The sequence below is a fragment of the Nicotiana attenuata genome, unplaced genomic scaffold, assembly GCF_001879085.1.
Source record: "Nicotiana attenuata strain UT unplaced genomic scaffold, NIATTr2, whole genome shotgun sequence".
In the NCBI taxonomy this organism is placed as follows: Eukaryota; Viridiplantae; Streptophyta; class Magnoliopsida; order Solanales; family Solanaceae; genus Nicotiana; species Nicotiana attenuata.
The window spans coordinates 176,630-201,746 of NW_017671157.1; the positions used below are offsets into that span (position 1 = coordinate 176,630).

Here is a 25,117-nt window from a genome sequence, read left to right on the forward strand (position 1 = left end):
AAGCTAGGAATTTCCCCAAGAGTGTTCAAACTTAAAAGAAGTAAAAGAATTTCTCCGAAGAACGGTGTTCAATATATATTATATACCTCTAAAACCTAATATTTTACCTCTATACACATATAATTTTTCAACATACGATGGTCAATTGACTATCCTTAGGACAATGTAGCTTCACCCCTAATTATGGTTTGTCAATTGACTATCCTTAGGATAATGTGGCTTCGCCCCTGATCATGGTATATGTGATATGTATTTTTACTTCAATTTATACTCTCTACCTCAAAATTTATGTTTGATTGTGCGAGAAGTTTAAGAAAGAAAGAATTTGAAACTATTAATATAGCTATAAAATGATGTCGTTTAATTTTGGGTAAACATGACAAGTTTAATTTAAATTATTTTTAATATAGAAATATATTATTCTTGAGAGCGGTTAAAAAGAAAAACATATCATATAAAATAGGATTAAAATGTTTGATTTATAGCAGACCAGGGCTTCCATATTAATTTCTATTTCTCTCTCTCTTTCATGTCACTGTGTTTCTTTCACTCATTTCCATTAAATTTGGTCTCTTTTAAAATCCACACACTAGACAAAAAGCCAAAAGGGGTTCAGTGGTTAACCTAGAGTGGAATAATACTTATATATCTGAGTGAAAGTAAAGACTCAGTGGGTTTTTCTTTCCTTCTTCTGTATCTGTATCTGTATCTGTATCTGTGAGAGAAAGAAAATAATGGGAAGAGGAAGAGTTGAACTAAAGAGGATAGAGAACAAAATAAACAGGCAAGTTACTTTTGCAAAGAGAAGAAATGGACTTCTCAAAAAAGCTTATGAACTTTCAGTTTTATGTGATGCTGAAGTTGCTCTTATCATCTTCTCTAGCCGTGGCAAACTCTATGAATTCTGCAGCACTTCTAGGTATATATTTATATACATAATTGTGTACATAAATGTTTTCTTTTTTTTTTTTTTTTGTATATTTTCTTTATACTATATTTGAATGTGTCTATAAATGTGCTTTTACTAAACCCTTATCTGTGAAAGTCTGTATTTTGGAGTTGAAAAATTATGGTCTTTAATATCTTTATTTGTTTTTACTTCATTAACTTCAGAATAAGAATTACTTCTACTTTCTCTTACCTCAATTTATGCAAGATCTGATTATTCTAAATTTAGGTCAAGTACTATACTTTAGTATAACGTATTTTGTTAGATAAATCTCCTTATCTTTATTTCTAAGATTTTTTTTGTATGAGATGTCAAATATTTTGATTGAGTTTCTAGCTTCATATATACTTTTGAAGATCTGCTTCTTTTGTTTTCCCTTTTTCCCATTTATGAAAAATTGATCTGATTTATGAAGAAAATGATCTTCAAGTTGAAAAAAATCTGATTTGTCTTTTATTTTTTCTGCATTTTTTAGTAAATATTACTAGTTCCTGTTCTTGAATCCATCCATTTGAGTTTTGGACTGCAGATAATATGTGGATATTTCTTTCTTTTTTTAAAAAAAAAAAAAGAATCTTTTGACGGTGGTGGTTTAAGGCCTGGTTAGATAACCAACCCAAAGCCTGTAAACCTAATTAAGAATTTTCCATGGTACAATTTCACTACTGTTATGATTTGATTTGCAGATATATTTGTCGTGTTTTATAGTGCAAAACTGCAACTACTTCTGTTTGAGTTCCTAGAAATTAAAGGGAATAAAGGCTGCTTATGCAGGTGTTAAAGATAATTAGCTTTATTAATCTTTTCCTGAAGATAACAGTAATCGATAACAGAATATCAACTTATAATTCCAAGGTCTATATCCAGCAGATAATTGTCTGAAACTTGTATAAAAAATAATTAGTAGTATTAAAAGAGAAGTAAATGTAATGATTTCCCAGCAAGATCATATTTCAAACAAGCGATAATTGTTCTGTCTCCATTGTACGAATATAATGAACTTTTTGCTTGAAGAGCATGGTTCATATTTTAATAAAGCAAAGGATCGATACAATGAAATTTTGCTAATTTAGCAAGGTTTTTGTTATTCAAGTTTTTCAAAAAAAATATTTTTCAATTTTCAGTTGATAAAAAACAGTAGTAGTTAAAATGGCTATAGGGGAGGAGCTAGGAGCCGAACCCCTTCGCCAAAAAATATATTAAATGTTGAATACTCTTAGCTTTTTTCCGTGTTTACTTACTTTATTTTTAAATAGCTTTGGTGAAAATCTTGATTCCGTCGTTGAAAGTGGCATGTCAAATGAGCTATGAAGGAACTTCCGTACTACATGAATGTGTAGTAAACCAAGAAATACACTCTTCATAAACATGCAAATAGTTCAGAAATGATTAAGAAAAAACAAAAAAGATTAAGAGAAACATGCTAAGCAAGAGAATGAAACATTGAAATTTGTAGATTATCCCTTTTCCTCTCTGATTTGTTTTACCATTATTATATTGTCCTGAACTCTCTCTTTAATATCATTATAATATATCTAGTGTGGCAAAAACTATTGCACACTACATAGTGATCTTCATTTATGAAATTGAAGGTAAACAATTGTTAGATAACAAATAAGAAATAAAAGGGAAGATGATGGAGTATTAATGGATGTTTTTCTTAGTTAAAAGTTATAATTACTCTTGTACGTTCAGTAAAAGAATCTGAGCAACTGTTATACAACTCAACAGCACCAACCTTCAATTCAAGTATTTTTTTTTTTTTTGTAAAAATCCTTCCTTTTTATAATAGGATCGAGGAAAATGACTAATTTTTATTTTTTATTTTTTATCTTTATGGTAAAATTGTTGAAGCATGATGCAAACACTTGAAAAGTATCAACAGTGCAGCTACGCATCTTTGGACCCAATGCAATCAGCTAGTGATCATACTCAGGTAGTATTTACCTACTTTATCTTAGTACTATATTTTAGCTTTAGTTTGTTGTGTATGTTTTGATAGGCTATCAAGAATGTTAATACTATTATTACTTGTTTGTTTATACTTGCATTAAAAGTTTTCAGGTAAACATATCCGATTCTACATGTCTCTTTTTTTTTTAATAAATAACCGTGGTGTTCGGTCGAGGGTCTATCGAAACAACCTCTTTACTTTCACAAGTAGGGTAAGGTTTGTGTACATACTACCCTCTCCAGAACCCATTTTATGTGATTACACTGGATTTGTTGTCGTGACGATGATGTTCGGACCAACATATGCACACTGCTTTTACCGGATATCTACTACCTCCTATCAATACATGTTTAGAATTACTTTGCCCACCAAGAGTTGGACAGATGAAAAAATATCACTTACTGCTATTGTTTCTGTTGAGATTCTAATTCTACATGTTTTTTCAATCATATTGAATTAAATGATAGTGATTTAGACAGTCACGAGAAAGAATGCCATAAAGTCTTCAATATTAAATGTTTTACACTTGGGTCAGAATGCAATTCTATCTGCCTTTTATATTTACAATTGTTTTCCAAGCAAGATCAGGAATCAGGATGGTGTCTCTCGGAATTTATGTTGCTCGGATTTTCTAAAAATGACATCGCTTTTATGTCGAATTCTTCATAAATGCAGTATTTTTGGTGGATACGATAAGAATATAGTAATATTTTGAAGGATCCGAGCAACATAGTTCGAAATAACTTTACTTTAGATACTATATATATATATAAATCTCTTCCTTCATCTTTATAATGTGACAATTTTAAGCGGCATTATTTTTTGACAGAACAACTACCATGAGTATCTGAGGCTAAAAGCTAGAGTTGAGCTTCTTCAACGATCTCAGAGGTAAGTTATTAGCTAGTGATCTAAGTCTCTTTTGATGCCTATAATTATAAGGTTATAATTTCAAAAATAATAATAACCTTTAATCCTAAGCTTAGATCAAAGTTATCGACTCGATCAGTTGAGAGGAGAAAAATTCCATAAATGAATAAAAAGTAAATGCTTAAATAAGTGGAAAGCGAAACTCGATCATTTCGAATAATGATATTGTGTAAATAGGACACAAATAAACTTTTTCGTAATATATAAGTTGTTGAATTTCCTTAACCTAAGAAAAGACTCTAAGGTTTTGGCGAAAAGTTTCAATTTTTTTTTAATTTAGGTCACAAGTTAGATCCCAAGGTGACATGTTAGTTTATTTTATATCCAATTACCTTATATTATAAATTTCTGACTCCGCCACTTTTTTCGACATCTATAATAGATATATTTTTATTTTTTTCAAAATAGGAGGATTTATAGTGTTTCCACACTTCCTCTCCAGCGTGACTCGAATCCAGGACTTAACGGTTATAAGTGGAATCTTTTTATCAACTGAGCAAACCTCACTTGTCAATAAATATTTGTTGAATTATCACTACCATCCCTTTAACCACCTTCTTTTCCATATGTGTTATTACAATTTGACAAACAATATGATACTAGCTTTTACATAAGTTTTGTGTTAGCCTCAAAACTCTTAGTTTATTGTACTATGGAAAAATACTCTAGCTTTGATATTCCTCTATATATGAATTTAATAGAAATCTTCTTGGGGAGGATTTGGGCACACTAAATTCGAAGGAACTTGAGCATCTTGAGCACCAATTAGATGCGTCCTTGAAGCAAATCAGATCAAAGAAGGTAACTAAATTTACATTTAATTTTGCAGGAGTATTATTTCAATATGGGATATGATTTGATGTTTTCTTAAATAATTATTACTTTGATTCTATCGCATGTTATAATGTTCCCTTGTGGTTGGAGCAATGAGTTGTTATTTTCCTCTATGATCTTGAGCAATTCTTACCTCATGCCTACTGAAACGTCATGCCTCTAGAACTTTTATACGTAGATGTACCGTGTAGTGTTGTGAAAGAGTTTAGTTGACCGTTCAAATTGCTTAGGCTAGATACCTCACATAATACTTAAATGTTGTAAAGATTTAACTTATATATACTAAGAGCCTAAAGTTTTTTTGCACTAACAATATATTTTAGTGTGTTCTCGCACATGGTAAGGGTAGGATCTGTGTACAACGTAACGACCCTTCCTAGATCCCACTTGTAGGATCACACTGGGTATGTTGTTGTTGTAATGTAATTTTTTGTGTTATCGCGTGCTATATGCTTTATTTTTATTTTTTTAGGTAACTTGTTCTTTATTTTTGGACAATTACCTATAGTTATCTTTAGGTGACATATTTGTGTAATAATACACTATCAACTTATAGAAGTTAAACTCTTTTTGTAATTAAACATGATGATATTGATGAAAAAATGAAAAAAGATCTATCACAATTGCATTTTCCAACAACCAATTTTATGTATATTTGCAGACTCAAAACATGCTGGATCAGCTCGCAGACCTTCAGCAAAAGGTACACCTTAGCATTACAAAATTCATTTGTCCTATCAAAATGAAATCCCAAAATATTATAAAAGTTTCTAATATTGCTATAAATTCATTAGGAGCAAATGCTGGCTGAAGCAAATAAACAACTTAGAAGGAAGGTAAGAAAATCATTTAATAAAACAAAAAAATTTGCTTAAGTTTTATTGTTTGTCAACTTTATATTCAAGTCATCATTTTTTGTCATGTTTTTCAGTTGGAAGAAAGTGCAGCTCGAATTCCACTACGATTGTCTTGGGATAATGGAGGACAAACAATGCAACACAATCGCCAGCTCCCTCCACAAACTGAGGGATTCTTTCAACCTCTGGGATTGAATTCATCTCCTCAATTTGGGTAATTCTTTTAAATGTTTTGCATATATAGTCGGATCTCTTTCACTAGGTAGAGGTAAGGTCTGTGTACACACTACTCTCTCCAGACTCCACTTGTGAGGTAAGGTTTGTCTACACACTACTCTTCCTAGACTCCACTTGTGAGATTAAACTAGGTTTGTTGGGCTAAAACAGTCCAAAGATACTCTTAGCATAGTGTGATATTGTCCGATTTGGGTCAAGCCCGTACAGTTTTTCCCAAAAAGCCTCACACCATTAAGAGTATCCAACTACTTATAAGTAGCTTGTTTTTCTTTTTTACTTTTCCATGTAGGACTTTGTTCATACACTCGCAACAATCTCCACCTTGAACCAAGTTCCACATGACCCATCATCATTTATAGGCTAATTTGTAGATTAAAAAAAAATTGTGTGCCACCCACATGATCGGAGTATTTACGGTCATCGAAACCCAAGGGGAGACTGTGTATGCGTCTTTGAAGTTGTGGTAAAGGTAGTCATAGATGGACAAAGGCACTAAGTCGGGCCCTACGCCATCACTTCACCATCTCCACTCTCGTCTTGCCAAATCATTGGCTCTGATACCAATTGCTGGGCTAAAATACTCTTAACATGGTTTGATATTGTCCGCTTTGGGCCAAGCCCAAATAATTTTTCCAGAAGCCCAACTCTTTATAAATAACTTATTTTTCTTTTTTACTTTCCATGTAGACTTTGTTCACACACTCCCCCGAGATCCATGATTTAGTGCATTGAGTGCACCTAGCTATTAATGAAGACATCTCTTGCTTTTTTCATTTACACATGCATATATATATATATATATAGTCCAAGTCTGAGATAGTGAATGCACATGTACCCACTATTCATATGCTAGAGCGGTCTCTACCTAGCAATAATTGGCATTTTTCTTAATTTTCAACTTGGTATAATACACTTAATTTATTTATTTTTTGGATTTAATCCCATGCAGATATAGTACTCCCATGGGTGGAAACGAGGTTAATGCAGCAGCAACCGCTAATAATATGAATGGATTTATTCCAGGATGGATGCTCTAATAATATAATCAGTTATCGATTTTTCTACTTGTATGAACTAATACGAAGATGATGTTAATTTCTGTATTCTCGTTTTTGTTGTGGCTAATCTGTATTTGGAAACTTGTAATTATTGTTAAAGCAGAGAGGGCAATAATATAGCCATAAGTTGTTACAAAAGTAACAACTCCTGATGATCCCATCTACTACGCAAAAACATCTGTATCCTAATTCCTATGGAATTTGACGGATTAATTAATATGGCACTTTGGTATCTGGGTATTGATGATTTGCCTATGGAATGTAGGCTATATTTTTGTTATCGTTTATCTCGATTTTTTGGTTCAGTAGTAAGAGTGCGATGTGTGATGTGTGAGTTAGACGCACTTCATAAGTTTGAACCTCATCACAGATGATAAAAGTCTAGTATTTAAGTAGAGAACAATAGATGGGTAACCTCATTGTCCGCCGAATTTTGAAATGTGGCCCGTTGATCATCACAGATTTCTTGATTATAAAAACGGAAAAGGATCGAAATTGCCTCTGAACTATACGATAAGATAATTATACCCTCCGTTAAAAGCTGATAGCTTAAATGCCCCTGCCTTGACCAAAAGGATGCATTGTTCATCTGTTGCTGCCTTGCAATCATTATTGTCCATTGTTACATTCATATTGCACTTCGTTTTTTTTAAAAATGCACTCTTTTGGTACATTTAAGCTATTAGTTTTTAACGGAGGGTATAATTATCCTATTTCGTATAGTTAGGGGTGTCAATGGATATTTGAAAACCGACTAAACCGATCGAACCGTACCGAACCGATTTTTAGATTTCTTTTAAAGAAACCGTAGGTTTTTATATAAATCTATAACCGTACCGATAATTAGGGTAGGTTTTTAATTTTATAAAAATAAACCGAAAAAATACCGAACCGTACCGAATAAATTTTTCATTGGGCCTTGAAATTATAAAAACTGTTACAAGCCAACAAGTAATTAAACTCAAAATACTAGTTCCTAAAACCTATTATCCTACTTATACTTAAACTAAGTTATTTCAAGTATCTTTATTAGCAAGACACAAAGTATTCCAGCGATTATGAGTAACAAACTATAATGTATTGAATACGTTTCCCTTCATATAATTTAGATTTATCTTTTTTAATATTTAATATAGACTTTATTCTTGAGTCCCAGCTTGGTTAATATCTTTCCACTCGTGTGATTTATATTTTCTTTGCTTTTATGTCACGATCCGGATTTCCCACCATCAGAGTCGTGATGGCGCCTACTCGTGGTAGCTAGGCAAGCCAACTTAATTACCTTTCCATCACTAGCAATTATCTTTATCAGTTTATAACATCAATATAGAACATAAAGTCTAATAAGAACAATAGCAGAAGTCTGTCTTAAAAATGATAAATTTAAAACGCGGAATAGTCAAAACAACCTCTACCCAAGATTTGGTGTCACATTACTCACGAACCACTAAGAATAAACTAAATACAAAGGTCTGAAAGAAATATAACAGCTGTCTGTCTCGAAACAATGAGGCATCAGTCAAAAGGAAAACATAAAGAAGAGACGCCGAGCGGGTTGCACGCCGCAACAATGATATTGTGGAGCGGGTTGCACGCCGCAACAATTATTGAGGCTATGTGTTTACATTTGAGTATTGATTCCTTGTTCACTGTGAACCTAAGTTGTTTTAGTTGTTACTCTGGATTATTGTTATTATTGTCTGGATTATTGTTATTATTGTAACTCCCCATAGCATGTTTTCCCTCCCATGTTGGTAATTGCTTTGTATTCGATTTCCGTTGTATATCTATAACTGCGCAGGTTTATGTGGTGTCCAGTCTAGCCTCGTTACTACTTCGCCGGGGTTAGGCTAGACACTTACCAGCACATGGGGTCGGTTGTGCTGATGCTACACTTTTGTGCATTTTTGCACAGGTCCAGGTTTTGAGGAGCAGCAGCAGCAGTAGTACGGGAGCAGGCTTTCATTATCACGAGACTGAGGTAGCCTTGCAGGCGTCCGCAGGCCCGGCGTCTCTTCTTTATGTTTTCCTTTTGACTGATGCCTCATTGTTTCGAGACAGACAGCTGTTATATTTCTTTCAGACCTTTGTATTTAGTTTATTCTTAGTGGTTCGTGAGTAATGTGACACCAAATCTTGGGTAGAGGTTGTTTTGACTATTCCGCGTTTTAAATTTATCATTTTTAAGACAGACTTCCGCTATTGTTCTTATTAGACTTTATGTTCTATATTGATGTTATAAACTGATAAAGATAATTGCTAGTGATGGAAAGGTAATTAAGTTGGCTTGCGTAGCTACCACGAGTAGGCGCCATCACGATTCTGATGGTGGGAAATCCGGGTCGTGACATTTTACTTGGTTTCTTTTACATTGTTGTCGAATAGTTGATGTATCTATACTTTAGTCATCTTTCATGTTTTTTAATTCATCACCTTTTAAACCGTAAAAATGTGTAGAGAGTTTTGCTAAGTCCTATAAAAGAACGCATGTTATTGCATTCTACTTTTACTGGTGAATTTTACATGACATTTAAAAAAATACCGAAAATTAACCGAACCGTACCGATATCGAAGTGAAACCGACATGATTGGGACGGTTTCGAAAAGTCTACTTTTGGTTATGCATAATAGAATAACCGAAAAATTGGTATGGTACAAATTTTATAAAATAACCGACCGAATCGAACCATTGACACCCCTACGTATAGTTCAAGAGCTTTGACTTTTTTTCGTAAAAAAAATTGCATTCTTATCTAAATGGCAAAATTTAGATGAGTGGTGTTCTTTTTGTGATATTGTGCGTGGCTGTGCGCCTATATGTTTTATTACTTAGCCATAAAAAATGTATATATAAAACATATTTCTCATTTGTATTGGCTTGATATAAATATCGATATATAAGTCAAAGCTGAACGATAAAGTTGAACCTGGCATTTGATATAGTTTATATCGAAAGATGAGAAGAAAAGACTAATTAAATCTGAAATTTTTGATAGTTGATTTAGATCTCCTTTTAGTATTTGAACAACCGACAAAAGATCAGAACTTCCTAAATATATATACTTATTGTTGTTAGAGTTAGTTTGGATTTACTTCATGAAAAAATTAAAGAAAGATTCTTAAAGTGATGTTTTGTCTGAGCCTTGTGCTTTGTTTCTCAATTGTTGCATAGAAGCCCTTGAATTATGAACTATTCTGTCATTACTGCTCACAATAGAATATCAAAAGATGAATCAGTACCATGTTTTAATTCACCTGTATTTGGATCAAAGTAACTACCAAAACAGTTAGCAAAAGAAGCCAGTAACTACTATAAAATTGGCAAGGGCAAAAGAGTAAATTTATTCTTGGTAGGCATCATACTTTACTTTACTTTTTTTCCTATAAAGGAGGTGTCTGATTCAGCTTGGATGCACCTCGACTATTACACTAACTATCTACGCCTTTCTACTAGTAGGTACTAGTGACTTTGTTCATCAAAATTTAAGTAGATATGAAAAATTAGGACAAGTTACACATTTGAACGGTCGGCCAAAAACGAATTGCATCTGCTAGTTAAGTATACAAAAAGCATATATAAAATATGTATATTATATTACATTATACAAAAGATATATTTTACTGGCTATTATTTTTTAGGAACGACTATACTATATAGTTTTTCTAAGAACAATTATCTAGTATTGTCTTTGTTTTTGCTAGAATTTAAACTCAACTCTCCCATAAACTTTTTTTTTTTTTTTAAAAGTGAGTGTACCTAATTTTTCCTGGTGTGTCTCATGACTAAACTCTCGTAGATACCTTATTATCTCTTAAATTCTCAAAGAACATATAGCAAAGTACATTTCAAAACTCTTGGAAAATAACACTTTATAGTTTTGATCTATAGGAGGACTCTTTAAAAATGTTGCCGTATCCTTGCGGATCCTCCAAAAATAGACTATTTTTGAAGGATCCGACACACATCCAACAATATTTTTAAAAAATTCGTGCAACATAGGTTTCGATTATCACATCATAATAGTAACACTAATTTGATATCTACCCTTCAAGTTCGAACAATCATTTTGTTTGATTTTATAGAAAGAAACTAAAAAATTAAGAATTTTATTAATTATAATATCTTTGTTTAACTTTCAACAAAAAAGGTTGTTCAAGGTCCACTATATTGCACCATCCCATTCAATTTATATGTCCCATTTTAATATAATATTTTTATATTTACTTTCATGACATTCCAAAATATAAATCCATTTAACTATTCAATGCGGTGTTTTCTTTATTAAAAATTGTCTTAGTTATTTTGTTCACTAACATTAATCTATATCTATCTATATTATGATAAAAGCATGAATAAAATGTGGATTACAAAAATAATCTTTTAATATTAAGCATAATAACTCATAATAAAAGGACATAATCGAAATTCTAGACATTAGCCTTGTAATCCTATTACTTATAGGATATACTTCTTAAAAAATTCCTATTACTAATTTAGTTTTAAAAAAAAAGTATTATATTGTCCAAATCTATTTAAAAATAGGAGAGCCCATATATGAGTATAAAAGTACGAATATAATATTGATAAATCAAATAGCTCTAAAATATTAAACAGAAGAACTCATAAGGAAATGACATAGCTGTAATAACTTATTTTTTGGACTACAATAACTTCTCTGTTAATTCTTTAATATATAAGATTTTAAAATTAATACAATCTTGTCTATTGAACTCTATTAAAAATATGTACGAAGGTTTAATAAAATTAATTTTATAAGAATCCTCCATATTGGTAATACATTACCACTCTATAATATTCAATACCAAAAACAAAAAAAAACTTAATGCTAAACGGACTGCATAAAGTGTTGAAATTGAGAAAATATTCCCATGATAATATATTGTTATATTATATTTAAATTGCTTTCCTACTCAAATAATATTTTTATTATTATTAATTTTTTGTGTAATGTAGAAAAATATACCCAATTATTAAAGAACAACTAAGAAATTTTTTAAGAATATAAATGTGTGAGAAAAGAAAGAAAAAGGTTGGTAAGAGCCAATACCATTAATAATTTTGCAAACATAAATATCTAAAAGTGGAATGTTATCGATCTTTTTACTCTTTAAAAATAAATTTTATGGTGGATAAAATTATAATCACGGTTAAATATTCAAAAAATGAGATGAACTAATATTAAGAATGTAAATCAACAGAAAATAAATTATATTTTATGTTAAAACCAAATTATCAAATCTTTCCATTAATTATTTAACAAGAGAATCCGATTAAATTATTTTTTAAATTTATCATATGAGTAAAATTATTTTTTCAAATTAAAAAAAAATCTTAGGGTACATAAATTTATTCCATAAAAAGAGTGTTAGAGATATAAAAAAAATAGATCACAAAGTAAAAAAGATTAATATAATATTAAGAAGGCCACACAAGTGTTTGAGAAAGCACAATCAAAGCTAAATCCTGAACAAGAATAAGTTTTCAAGACTATATTATAAAAAATCGACTCTGGTATAGCGGGATTATCCTTTGTATATGTGATAACTAGGGATTCTAGTTCATTTTACACTCCTTTTCACTTGAGTTTTGATTAAAAATGTATACAAAATAGTCCCAAAGGCTTTGATGTTGTAATTGTTTGCAGTGTTTGGTCAAAAAGGTGACAATTAGTCAAAACCAGCTCAAAACGGAGTGAAACATGCACAAGTACCAAGAACATGTCAAAGCACAGCTGCAACAGACTCACTGCGGCCGCAATCCATTTAGTGCGGTCCTCAGTGAGGAGATTCAGAGATGGAAAATTGGAGCTTAAAGCAGTGCGGTCCGCGAAGGTTTTCTCGCGGCCGCAGAAGCCTCTTTTGCGGTCGCAATCCATTTTATGCGGTCCGCAAAAATGGAGGTTCAGAGAGTTGAAGGTTTGGATAATTGAAGCCAATGCGGTCCGCGGAGCATTTTTGTGCGGACCGCAATGAAACCACCGCGGCCGAGGTGCATTTTGTGCGGCCCGCGGTGGACAGATTCAGAGAGCCAAAAGCCTCACCGTGGCCGCGGTGCATTTTCCGCGGTCCGCGGTACCTCCGCAGGGGTATTTTTGTCCAGAAAATTCGGCTTAGTATAAATACTTTCCTTTCATATTTTTAGGTCATCTTTTGTAATCTGACTCTGAGAAGAGCACGTGAACGACTCTTTTGTTCTATTTTAAGTAATTTGTAGCTACATTTAAGCTGAATCTTCATTATCTTAGTTTGTAATTAAATATTATGGGTTATTCTTCATCTAATTTCTTATTTTCTTCCATTATTATGAGTAGCTAGACCCATTAGCTAGGGTTGTGGCTCAACCCTAGTGTGGATATTTGATGGGGCTTGTGTTTTAATGCTTAGATGTTTATGGGTGGTTGATATTTGGACTGACTTGTGTTTTGTATGTTGGATTAGTGGTTGCAAACACTAATTTGTGCCTAAGTGACTTGGGCTCTTCTTGAGAAAGAGAGCTTAAGTCTAGGAAATCAGTCCAACAAGAAATTGGGGCGTACTCAAGAGATTGATAGCCCCAATTAAAGGGTTAAATCTAGAGATAGTAATACCCGACTTGAGCCTACATTGCTTGCTTAATTTCGACACCCAATTGGTCTTGAGAAAGTCAATTCGAGCAAAGTCACTCAAGCTACCGAGAGGTATAGAGTGAGTAGTATCGTGCAAATGGCTATATCGCGATCCAAACATAACCTCTTTGCCTTAGACTTAGGAACCCGTCAAGTATTCACCTAGGGGGAAGTCACTTCCCTAGTGCCTCTTTACCTATTAGACAACCCTTTAGCAAGTATTCTTAGTTAAATTTAGCATCTCATAGTATAAAAAATTAGAAGTAATCAAAAGAAAAACTATGATTGGAAGCGTAGTTAAGAGCATTACAAATTGCTAGTTTAGATAGGAATCCAATTCCCAAATCTAGCTCCCTGTGGATTCGATCCCGACCTATTCGGGTAAAAGCTGCATCGAGCGCTCTCGCGGCTCTATAGTGGTGCAGGGTTGGATCCAATATGCCTCTAGCGGAATCGAAAAAATATTTCCATGCCATGCATTACTTGCAAATATCTGATCAAGAGGCATGATATTGTTAGCAATAAGAACAAGTGGTGTACCAACAACGCTTTTATTATGAGGTCGTATAATCCACTTTAGATTTGATATACTTCTTCAAATAACTGAAATAACCATCATGAATATATCAATTCAGAGCAATAGTGCTAAATTTATAAGGAAAGCAAAAGTGATAATATGGGATGAATCGCTTTTGGCTAAGTGTCAAACGATCAAAACAATCGCCTAGAGTTTTAGAGATATGTTGGATATCGATGAACCGTTTGGTGGAAAAGTAATAGTTTGGGAGGTGATTTCTGTTAAGTACGATTAGTAGTTCGAAAACTGACTAAAGCAGAAACTGTAAAAGCTGCTTGCCAAAATTATACTTATGACCTCAAATGAAAAATATTCAAATGACAAGAAATATAAAAGTAAAAACAGATCCAACATTCAGTGATTTCTTGCTTCGTGTCGGAAACGAATAAGAGCATCCAGTAAAAGATGATTTGGTTCAGAACACTTGGTTATCAACCCCAATGGTAATAGTAGTGCATTTAATAAGGAAAATATATATTTTCATCATTAGATTAAAATACAATTTGTGCAAATTACATGGTAGAAATTAAAGAGCTATCTTAGCTAGCAAATTAAAACGAATATATTGATCTACTAATTAAAATGTTGATTGCTCAGTTTTATGGTAAAAACAAAATTTTTTTGGTTTTGACTCAACTGAAGATGATACCAACAATAACTACTAAGAAGAATACTTAAATACTTTATACCAAATGGCCTTCTACCGTACATGTTTGTTGTCAAGTTTATTATTTTTTACCTATGTTAGTGTATATATATATAATAGACTAAGTTAAAATTGATCTTCTATTGCATATAGGTTAACTTTGAAGAAAAATATATATGTCATGCTACTGAAAACTTAGATCCGCTGAATAAATTATGTAATAGTACACATATGGTATATAGAAGTTTTGACAATAACGTCATACATTCAGAACTTATGATACTGGTCAATATGTTTCTAAGTATGTATTTATCCCCGAATTCAATTTTAGTCTTTCGAAACTAAAGAATATCCTTTTAAGTTTGTGTGAAAATATTTTTCAGTATGTTTATATTTTGTACTTATAATAAATAAAGCACAAGGACAAACATCTTAAATATTGAACTATATTTACCACAATATATTTTCTTACGATTAACTATATGTTGCACTTTCAAGAGAGATATCAATATCGACAACAAGAGTTCTGGTTATAGCAGAGTAACCAAAGCATTAGAAGGAAACATATACAAAAAAATATTGTCTATATAGAAGTATTCGATAAGATACCATCACATTAGATACCTTTAAACTGCAATATATAGCTATCTACATAATATGCCTAAAATTGATCATTTATATAAGTTATTATGATATCCTTTAATTTTGAATTCACGTATTATGCTAATGTAATAATATTTTTCGGCATTTAGATGATTGTTGTTGTATTATATATAAAATTTCTCTCATTAATTAAATTTATTATTCCTTCGTATAAATAAATATTTAAACCATCATGTGTCATTATTAACGTGCAACGCACCTTTATAGATACTAGTATAATAATATATGATTAAATAAATATCTTGCACCATGTGGGCATGCATACACTGTCGTGATGAAAAAAGTATTTTCCATTTACCTTTCATTAAATTTCGACTGAAATGAGAAAACAATTGAGTTTTCTGATTGTTTATATTGCAATTTTCTCTTTTTCTTTTTGTGATTGGAACACAAAGTAAAGGGATTAAAAGCAAATCTACCATCTATAACTTGCCATAGGGAGAAATCACAGAGTCACATCACCTACCCCCCCCCCCCCCCCCCAACAAACAGCAACAAGCTGAGTTCACATTCTAGCTCGGCTTCTATCACTCTTTCCTCGTTAAGCATTCATATATATAAACAACATATTGAGATTTAAAATTGCTCAAGTTTATCCCTGCATTTGGTTGGGTTTCCTGATCCAATCTGACAATTGTGGTTTTGCTGAAAATTTGTTGATTTCAATTCTCAAGCTTGAATTGAGTGAAGGGTCATAATTGGATTCTTGATTTGGGGTTCAAAGATTTGAACTTTTTATCAATCCCTCAGCTGCTTTTGAATTCATGAATTGAGTGGCGGGTGATCTTGAATTCTTGATTTGGAGGGTTCAAAGATTTGAATTAGGTGACAGGCCAGGTTAGCTGTATTTTGGATTAATCTGAGTGATGGGTTATTTTCAGTTATTGTTTTGGTGGTGAATTGTGGAAGAGAGTGGTAAAAGATGCGGCGGCGGGCGGCCGAATATCGGCGCCCGGTTCGAAGAAAGCTCTCTTGTTGGATCTGTTCACTTCTTGGGATATTCTTAATTGCAGGTTTTGTATTGTTTGTAGTTCATCATCACCATGACCGCCAGGATCACGTAGAACAGCCTATTTTGGTAAGCCTACAATCATACTCAGGTCATACTTTGGTTCTTGAAATATCTGTATATTAGTCTATGTTGCGCGGACTCTCCAAAATGCTGCCATACCCGTGTCGGATCCTCCAAAAATACACTACTTTTGGAGGATCCAACACGCACCCGGCAAAATTTTCGGAGAGTCCGAGCAACATAGATATTAGTAGCTCAATGTACTTTCATTTCAATAATGTGTGCTCTCTTATACACGGCATATAAGTAATGTTGCATTGTTTAATTTGAAGTCATAACCGACTTCTTGAATTGAGGTTTAGTTGATTAATTGTTCGAAAGAGATGTTGTCTATCGTAATTCAGATTGTTCGTGGAATATAAAGAGGATAGGAAAAACATAATTTGGGAGGTGTTCAACTTCAACCTACGAATGCTAAATATTTACTCGATACAAGTTTGTCGTATGTTCATTGTATATCAAAATCAAAGTCTTTGAGATTGATTCGGTTTTTTTTTTTTTATTTGAGTATCTATGTGTGTGTATTTTCAATTGGTCTATGTTAAGAGATGTAAAAATATACTTCATCAGGAAAAGAGATGTAAAATTGTATCACTCGTGTATCAATAATTGCTGTCTGTTGGAGGGGAGGGAGGAAAAGAGAGTGAGAGTGAGGTTATACATCTTTTTTTCTCTATTTGTATTCTATTGAATAGATGAAAGAAATGAAAAAGGAGAGATTTCACACTCCTACACACTACAGAATGATGTGTTTCCAGAATTCCAATAGGTTAACGGATTATACGTTTTCTATCAGACTGATACAATGTTATTGGAATTAAAAGTCTGGTTCAGTAGTTGAGATCTCTAATACAAGTAATCTAGTTTGTAGTGACAGACTGAGAAAAATCTCCCTGAAAACTTGAGAACCTTGTCATTTTTGAAGTCAATAAATGTTTGTAGTCTCGTGGGGAGAGATGAAGTTGAGGTTCTTATGTCTTTTTGTGTTTTTGGTTGGAGTTGTTGTTGTGCCCCATGGTTACTTCGAACAAAAATGAGGGCAGCTTGTCATTGAGCCTTGTGGGGTTTTTGGGTTTGGGGGGGGGGGGGGGGGTGAAGAGAGAGAGAGGGCAGCTTCAATGGTACTCTGCTGCAAAACTAGGTTATGTAACTAGTCCCTCTTTTATTGATCCAAACAAATTACATGAACATACAGAAACGAAGTTACCCCTCATTAATCAATAACCTCAAGGAAAAAAAGGTTAAATAGAAATGGGCTTCAGTGAGGTGAAGTGTACCTCTCCTGGAGGCGTGTTGCAACTTAGATCAACCCTAGCTTACTTGAGGTAGTTTGGTCACACCTCACCTTGAGATGCACCTGAGCTTTACCTTTTAGAAGATTGGTGATAAGGTGGTTTTTGGTGGATCCTTATAAGTTTTTTCTGAAGTCTTGGTATTGTTTATATTTTATCTTCTATTCTTTATTCATACTTTAACAAGAGAATGTTTTACAAACAGGGAAAAAATAATCTTCTATTTAATAACTTTTCCTTTAACATCCTCTCAGTCAGAGTTCTCTATTTCTTTAATAGTACCATCTACAACTAGTGAGCCTAGCGAAGCTAGAGTGCGCCGTGGGGTGACCTATATAGAAATGCAAGGGAAGACCAAGAACTGCATATGGTATACGCCGCTCTCCTCCCTACTCCATCAGCCTGTATAAGGTGCCCTAACCCTGAACTACTAGTACCTTTCATCACTACCAAGTGTATCCTTATATCTATTGCACCCAAGTTTTGCTTCCTATTTGCTCTCCTCGGTCTCACCACCAGAAAATTAGCTATTTGCCTCCACCTCTCTTGTCACCAATGCTGCCACCTATCAGTCCTTGGTTCCGAAGTATCCAGTTAGCAACCTGCACAAGCTTTGCCAAATTTCTTAGTGTTGTTGACTCCCCTTTCCTAGGACCACCATTTTCACTGCCATCAATTCTAATGTGTACCTTGCCAAGCAATTAGTACATTTCTGGCTATCTTATGTAGGCAAGCTGCTCACTCGTCATTTGCAATTTGGCAGGACTAGCACAAAAAATATCAATGGTAGATCTCTCATAAGTTTTCTAAGTTAATTCCAAGCATAACTTATATTGACAGGATTCTAAGTGCTGTAAGTTAGAATCCTTTTCAAGCATAGGATTATCCACTGATTTGTTATCTGCTATAGAAACAGCAGATTTACCTAGAAATAATCATATAAAAGTAACTCAAACTTATCACTGTCGATTAAAAGTTTCACCCTCTTTCTGAGTATATGATTGTAAATGCTAGATAAATCTTTGGTTGAATTGCAACTTTCTTTTAGCAATGTGCCTTAAGGTTTATTAAGATGTGTCTACTAACTAACAACTTATCAGGAAAAAGAAAAGATGTGCCTATGCATTGACAGTCGTTATCCTATTTACCTATAATTTGATCATGTTATACCTATACATTGAGGACTCATTTAAATAGTTTGTTCTACCATTTAAGAACTTGAATAATTAAGTCGCTTACTATTCTCTGTCTGTCTCTCTGTAAAGGAAAGAGAGTCCAGGAATGAAGAGGTTGTGCATGAGCATCTAAATCTTACACAAGAAATTTCAAGTGCTAATTCATATGCCAGACAGTTAGCAGAGCAGATGACATTAGCCAAAGCTTATATTGTTATTGCGAAAGAACACAACAATCTTCATCTTGCTTGGGAGCTAAGTTCAAAGATAAGAAGTTGTCAATTTTTACTCTCAAAGGCTGCAATGAAGGAAGAGCCTATTTCTCTGGATGAAGCAGAACCAATAATAAAAAGTCTATCTTCTCTTATCTTTAAGGCACAAGATGCCCATTATGATATTGCAACCACTATGATGACAATGAAATCTCACATTCAAGCTCTAGAGGAGCGTGCTAATGCCGCGTCTGTCCAAAGTATGATGTTTGGACAGTTAACAGCTGAGTCCCTGCCCAAGAACCTACACTGCCTAGAAATCAAACTCATGTCTGATTGGCTTACAAGAAAGTCGCTGCAGGATTTTGCTGATGAGAGGAGAAACTCCCCTAGATTAGTGGACAATAATTTGTATCACTTCTGCATATTTTCAGATAATCTGTTGGCAGTTTCAGCAGTTGTTAACTCAACGATGTCCAATGCTGATCACCCTAAGCAGCTTGCGTTCCATATTGTAACAGATGCGATACACTATGGAATGATGCAGGCTTGGTTCTTAAATAATGACTTCAAAGGTTCTACAGTAGAAGTACAGAATATTGAAGACTTGACTTGGTTGAATTCATCTTATTCTCCAGCTTTAAAGCAGCTTAGAGAAGCAGACTCCAGGAAGTATTACTTTGATGGGTCTGAGGACGCAAGTATTGAGCCAAAGTTCCGGAATCCAAAGTATATATCTTTGTTGAATCACCTTCGGTTTTACATTCCTGAGATCTATCCCCAGTTAGAGAAGATAGTCTTCCTTGACGATGATGTGGTAGTTCAGAAAGATCTGACACCTCTCTTTTCATTGGAATTGCATGGGAACGTGAACGGAGCAGTGGAAACTTGTCTTGAAGCTTTTCATCGTTATTACAAGTATCTCAATTTCTCGAATCCACTCATCAGCTCAAGGTTTGATCCCCAAGCATGTGGGTGGGCATTTGGTATGAATGTTTTTGATCTGATGGCGTGGAGGAAAGCAAATGTTACTGCACGATATCATTACTGGCTAGAACAAAATGCCGATAGGACGCTTTGGAAGCTGGGTACCCTTCCACCGGGATTATTAGCATTTTATGGATTGACGGAGCCGCTTGATAGGAGATGGCATGTCTTAGGATTAGGTTATGACCTTAACGTTGACAGTCGCCTAATAGAGAGTGCAGCAGTAGTTCATTTCAATGGGAACATGAAGCCATGGCTTAAGTTGGGCATTAGCAAGTATAGACCTTTGTGGGAACGGTATGTAAATCAGACACACCCATACCTTCAGGATTGCGCCACACATTGAATTGCTATAGTTTTCAACAATGGTAAACATACTCGGTCGCTATTCTTTAAGTCTTACAATTGTATTTTTACATCATTGTAGAGTGAAAGTACAAAATTTTGGCCTTAAAAGAGTCTTCCCTTGTCTTCTTTCAGTTTTATTAGCATGAAAGAGGAAATTGATTATTACCATGTAATAGAAGCTTAGCATGCATCAATCTATGGGTTTAGAGAAATCATCTTTTGGTTGAGTCATTTTCTCTGTCTCTACAAATGATGGAACAAATGTTACTAGCAATTTTCGTCGTGATCTTTCAGCTCCTCTGGTCAACTAGCACTAGCATGTCTAGTTGATTGTTTTTATTTCTTTTGTTCAATACATGAATCCAATTTACTGTAATATAAATTCTGCAACACGGTTTAAGGGATTTTTATAGCTAAATACGATGCATTCAGATGACTATATTGGTTTTTTCATGACCTTCGCTTTCTACTTTTACAGTGAGTTTCTATGATTTTTTATGTTCCTTTACCTCCCTGTTACTTTACCAGGAATTATCTATTGATGCTTTGATATTCATATTTTTCTGCAGTTGTTTGCTATCTATAGTTCTGTAATAGTCAGCTATATGAACAATTCTAGCATATGAAAAGATTCAAATTTGTGTGCACGAAACACAATTTGTGAAGATGAAGTAGAAGTCTGACTTATTCTTATTGGAAAATCCGAGACAACATACCTGCAGAGTAGAATTTATGAGTGTTCTTTTTAGGGGCCAACCTGTATGGAAAGTATAAGAAATGAAGATTTTACATGCTCATCCTTTGGAATTCAACAGTGTTATAATAGCAACATGAAAGTCATTGTCTATGATTTACGGCTACACTGTCATCGCTTAGTACTGAAATCACAGGGTGCTGATTCTGCTGAACTAGTACAAAATTGCATTTCTTAGCATTTCTCTATGTTACTTGCACTCTTCAATCCTTGACCCGAGGGTCTATCAGAAACAGCCTCTTTACCTCACAAGGTAGGGGTAAGGTGGGTAAGGTATGCGTACACACTAACCTCCCCAGACTCCGCTTCAAGGAATTACACTGGTTTTATTGTTGTTGTTGTTGTACTTGCACTCTTCAAGAATTGTGTTGGCTTTACTTTTCAATCTTACTGGAAATGGAATTGAAGGGTCGTTTCTTCTCATTTAGAGCCTTAAGTTCTGATCTCTCATTCCATTTCTGTTTTGCACTATTTGCAGACATCTGTAGCAATTTGGCTTCATTTTTCAGAGTATCCTAGATTAACCATATAGATCTATTAGGTAACAGTAGTTGTTCAACAGAGGTATGTATGATTGTATCTGCTATTTCTTGATGGCAATAGGTGCACACTAGAGCCGTCAATGTGGGCTTGGCCCGTTGGGCTGGCGCAGCCCAGCCCATGATTTTGTAGGGTTGGCCTAGAATTAGGTGTTAAACGGGCCGGGTCAGCCTGGTTCCGGACCGGCCCAGACCGGTAGAACCCGAAACCGGCCCGGACCGGTAAGGGGGGGGCTGGGCTGGGCTGGGTAGGGGGGGTGGGGTGGGTTTGGACGGTTTAAATTTTTGAAACGGGTTACCCGGCCCGGTAAAACCCGTTAGATGAACAGTGCCGTTAAACCGGTTAACCGGCCCGGCCCGGAACGTGAATATAACATGAATATACCGTGAATATACCATAAATATACCATGAATATATTATAAATATACCATGAATATACCAATTATTGTATACTAATTAACATAATTTAAAATTGTTGGAATTTAACATATAGTGTATATATTTAGGGTATAAAACTGTAAATGCTCAAATCATAGAATATGATGGTAACGTATTATTTTTAAAATATGCTATATATGTGTTATTTTAAGATTTTAAGACAATTTGTGTTATTTTAAATTATTAGACGTATTTATGCTTAATGATTTAGTTTGTTAGATTAATTTGAAGTGTTATTAATTTATTATGCATGAAAATTTAGTTTACTATTTATTTGTTAATTTACTTTTTAAATGCAAACTTTAATTTTGTAATTTTGAAATAAATATAGCACTTGCAATTTATAAGTGCAATTTTTTCCCATCTTCCTTGTATTCTTTATGTTAGTACTTTGTATTAATACTATAACTTACAATATTTATACAAAATCCAAAAAAAAAAATTAAAATTATACTAAACCCGGACCGGCCCGGCCCCCTCAACCCGTAACCCTTATGGTTCAATTTTTACCCGGATGAACCCGAACCCGTTAAGACCCAACCCGTAACCGGCCCGGACCGTAACCCGTACGGGTCCAAAAAATATAGGTCCGGCCCGGCCCACCCGTTAAACACCTTTACCTAGAATATTTGGAGCCTATTTAAAAACGAGGCTTTTAAGCCCGGCTCGAGTAAGTCCGTGGCCCGTGAGGCTTGATTGAGGTTGGGCTGGGCCGGCCCGTGGGCCTAATAAATAAAAAGTATACTGCCTCTAGCGATGGAAAGTCAGAATTGGATCTTTACTTAGAGGAACCAAAGCTTGACCTTGCGAAGTTTCAAGAGATGGATGTTGTCATGTATTGGAAGGATCATTCTAGAAAATATTCCGATCTTTCAGTGATGGCGTGTGATGTACTTAGTATTTCTGTTACCATTGTAGCATCAGAATCAGTATTTAACATTGATGGGCATGTTCTGACAAAGTACAGAAGTTGCATTCGTCATGAAAATGTCCAAACACTTGTTACTACTCGAAATTGGCTGCATGGCTTTTCCCAAACTCAAACTGGTAATTATTTTTATGTGAATTTAAATATTTAGGAATTATAGATATAGATGAAAGTGAAGATGTTAAGACAACCTTGTCACAAGCGGAATCAAATGTGTTTGATGAAGATAATGTGTTGGATATCCCATAAGTGTCATGGACGTTCTCTTGAATAGTTTGTTTTGGGTTTTGACTTTTAGTGAATGAAATATAGTCTTGTTTTTTACTTTTTTAGTGTTTATTGTGATATATTGGAATAGTATAAAAAGTTATTAAGTTTTGCAAAAAATTTCCAATAAAATATTTTTTAGCTTTTAAATATTTAATTTTTTTAGGTTAAAACTTAAAGAAAAAATATAAAATAATATTTAAAAAAATGATGGGCATGCCCGCGGGGGCGTGCCGCCCACATAGGGCTAGGGTAGGCTAACCATTATAAGGCCCATCAAAATGGTGGGCTAGCCTAGCCTAATTCGTCAATTGCTAAAGCCCACGTGGTCTGGGTTGGGTTTCAACCGTTGTAGCATTTGGAATGGACCATCTCCACAAACATCAAGCTTTTCCTAGGGAAGTTTTTCTTCCTCAAATGCACCCCAAGCCACTCCCTCCCTCCTTCATTTATCATTTCTTCTCCTTTTTCAAATTACATTTCTCCTCATGCTTTTGCTTGAAGAAATGACCAAGAATGAGCAGCCCATGTAGGTTATACTGAGCTGGTGAGACTCCGAGTAACATATTGGGTTATATAATACAAAAGGAGGAATTTACATAATACAACTTATTTAAAACTTATCAATTACTGTTAAAAAATTACACATTATACAATTTATTTTCAAACATACAACTTTTCATATTTCTAATATCTCTCTCTTAAGATTCTCTCATTCATTATACTAGTATTAGTACCCGCACGATGCGCGGACATAAATCATGTCAAATTATGATGTAGGTTGTTTGAATCATGTGCAAATAACCTTAAAATATAAACCTCTCATATAAAAATTATATAATCATTAGATATTAATTAAAAAACAAGTTATTAAACTATTGTCAAATCTCGTAGTGGACAACCTATTTCTTATTGCATTTGTGGCAACCTAACCCCTTGACTTTAGTACTTGCATTTCGTTTCACTATCTAGAATACTAAACATGTCATGTAGTGATCTGTCTTGTTTGAGCATATTAGATCATATTATTTTAACAAAATTCTTACTATCACTCTCTTTTTATCTCAAAGTCAAATATGTCTTATTCATCACATCATTTTTACGCAATTTTTTTTTTTATAGTTAGAGTATTATTTATTATTTAATATTATTATACTATCATATAATTTTTATTATCTTAATAATTAAATTAATGTCTTGCTTATTATCCTTTAATAGTCTTTAATAAATATAGATATTTTATTCTTGAAATTTGGTATATTTTTATATTTGTATCCTCTTATTCGAAATTTTTTAATCATTTAAATTTATCAGTAATATCTTTTAAATATAATTTAATTATTTAATTTATTTATTTTTAAATTAATTTAAAATATAAGTATCCTCATACTACCTCTATTTTTTATGCATTTTCTTCCCTACTACAAATTTTAATAATATTATATTTTATTTTAAATTGAACTTTGAATTGGTCTAAAACGTTAATACATAAGTTATTTGATTATTATGTTCCAAATGTATCGAGTTTTCTTATAATTATTTTTGTATTAGATGCAGTTAACTTTTCTTTCTTTTTTAGCTTTAAGATACAAATTTAATTTTTAATTTTCATTAGTAAATTACTTATATTAGAAATTTATTATATATTTGTAAAAAAATTTATTTTAATTCATAGAAAATATTTTCTTAATTTATTTTAACTACATTATATCTAGATATTTTAGTAATATTTTTAATGTTCATTTTATTTATTTACGTTGATATTTCTTCAAA

The 25,117-nt window shown here is 33.4% G+C and overlaps 2 protein-coding genes across 3 annotated transcripts; both read left to right on the forward strand.

The window, feature by feature from the left end:
- The first annotated feature begins 527 nt into the window (after positions 1–527).
- LOC109206314 (MADS-box protein CMB1-like) lies at positions 528–7,051 on the forward strand. Its single transcript, XM_019369130.1, has 8 exons — positions 528–919; positions 2,804–2,885; positions 3,733–3,794; positions 4,535–4,634; positions 5,329–5,370; positions 5,462–5,503; positions 5,599–5,738; positions 6,711–7,051. Exons 1-8 carry the CDS (start codon positions 735–737, stop codon positions 6,796–6,798), a joined length of 741 nt encoding a protein of 246 aa, XP_019224675.1. The 5' UTR covers positions 528–734; the 3' UTR covers positions 6,799–7,051.
- Positions 7,052–15,791: 8,740 nt separating this feature from the next.
- LOC109206319 (probable galacturonosyltransferase 11) lies at positions 15,792–21,364 on the forward strand. Of its 2 annotated transcripts, XM_019369138.1 has the most exons (3): positions 15,792–16,409; positions 18,961–20,437; positions 20,987–21,364. In XM_019369138.1, the coding sequence occupies exons 1-2, from the start codon at positions 16,254–16,256 to the stop codon at positions 20,413–20,415; spliced, it is 1,611 nt and encodes a 536-aa protein (XP_019224683.1). In that variant the 5' UTR covers positions 15,792–16,253; the 3' UTR covers positions 20,416–20,437; positions 20,987–21,364. The 2 variants fall into 2 exon arrangements, with proteins under 2 accessions (XP_019224683.1, XP_019224682.1); XM_019369137.1 differs by lacking the exon at positions 20,987–21,364 and having other exon boundaries at positions 18,961–20,868.
- Positions 21,365–25,117: the final 3,753 nt, after the last annotated feature.

Excerpts from the sequence above, each read along its gene's own strand:
- LOC109206314 (XM_019369130.1), top strand. The coding sequence starts at position 735 with ATGGGAAGAGGAAGAGTTGAACTAAAGAGGATAGAGAACAAAATAAAC. Across the intron at positions 4,635-5,328 it reads AGCAAATCAGATCAAAGAAG|ACTCAAAACATGCTGGATCA; the intron begins GTAACTAAATTT and ends GTATATTTGCAG. Across the intron at positions 5,739-6,710 it reads AATTCATCTCCTCAATTTGG|ATATAGTACTCCCATGGGTG; the intron begins GTAATTCTTTTA and ends AATCCCATGCAG.
- LOC109206319 (XM_019369138.1), top strand. The coding sequence starts at position 16,254 with ATGCGGCGGCGGGCGGCCGAATATCGGCGCCCGGTTCGAAGAAAGCTC. Across the intron at positions 16,410-18,960 it reads ACGTAGAACAGCCTATTTTG|GAAAGAGAGTCCAGGAATGA; the intron begins GTAAGCCTACAA and ends CTCTCTGTAAAG.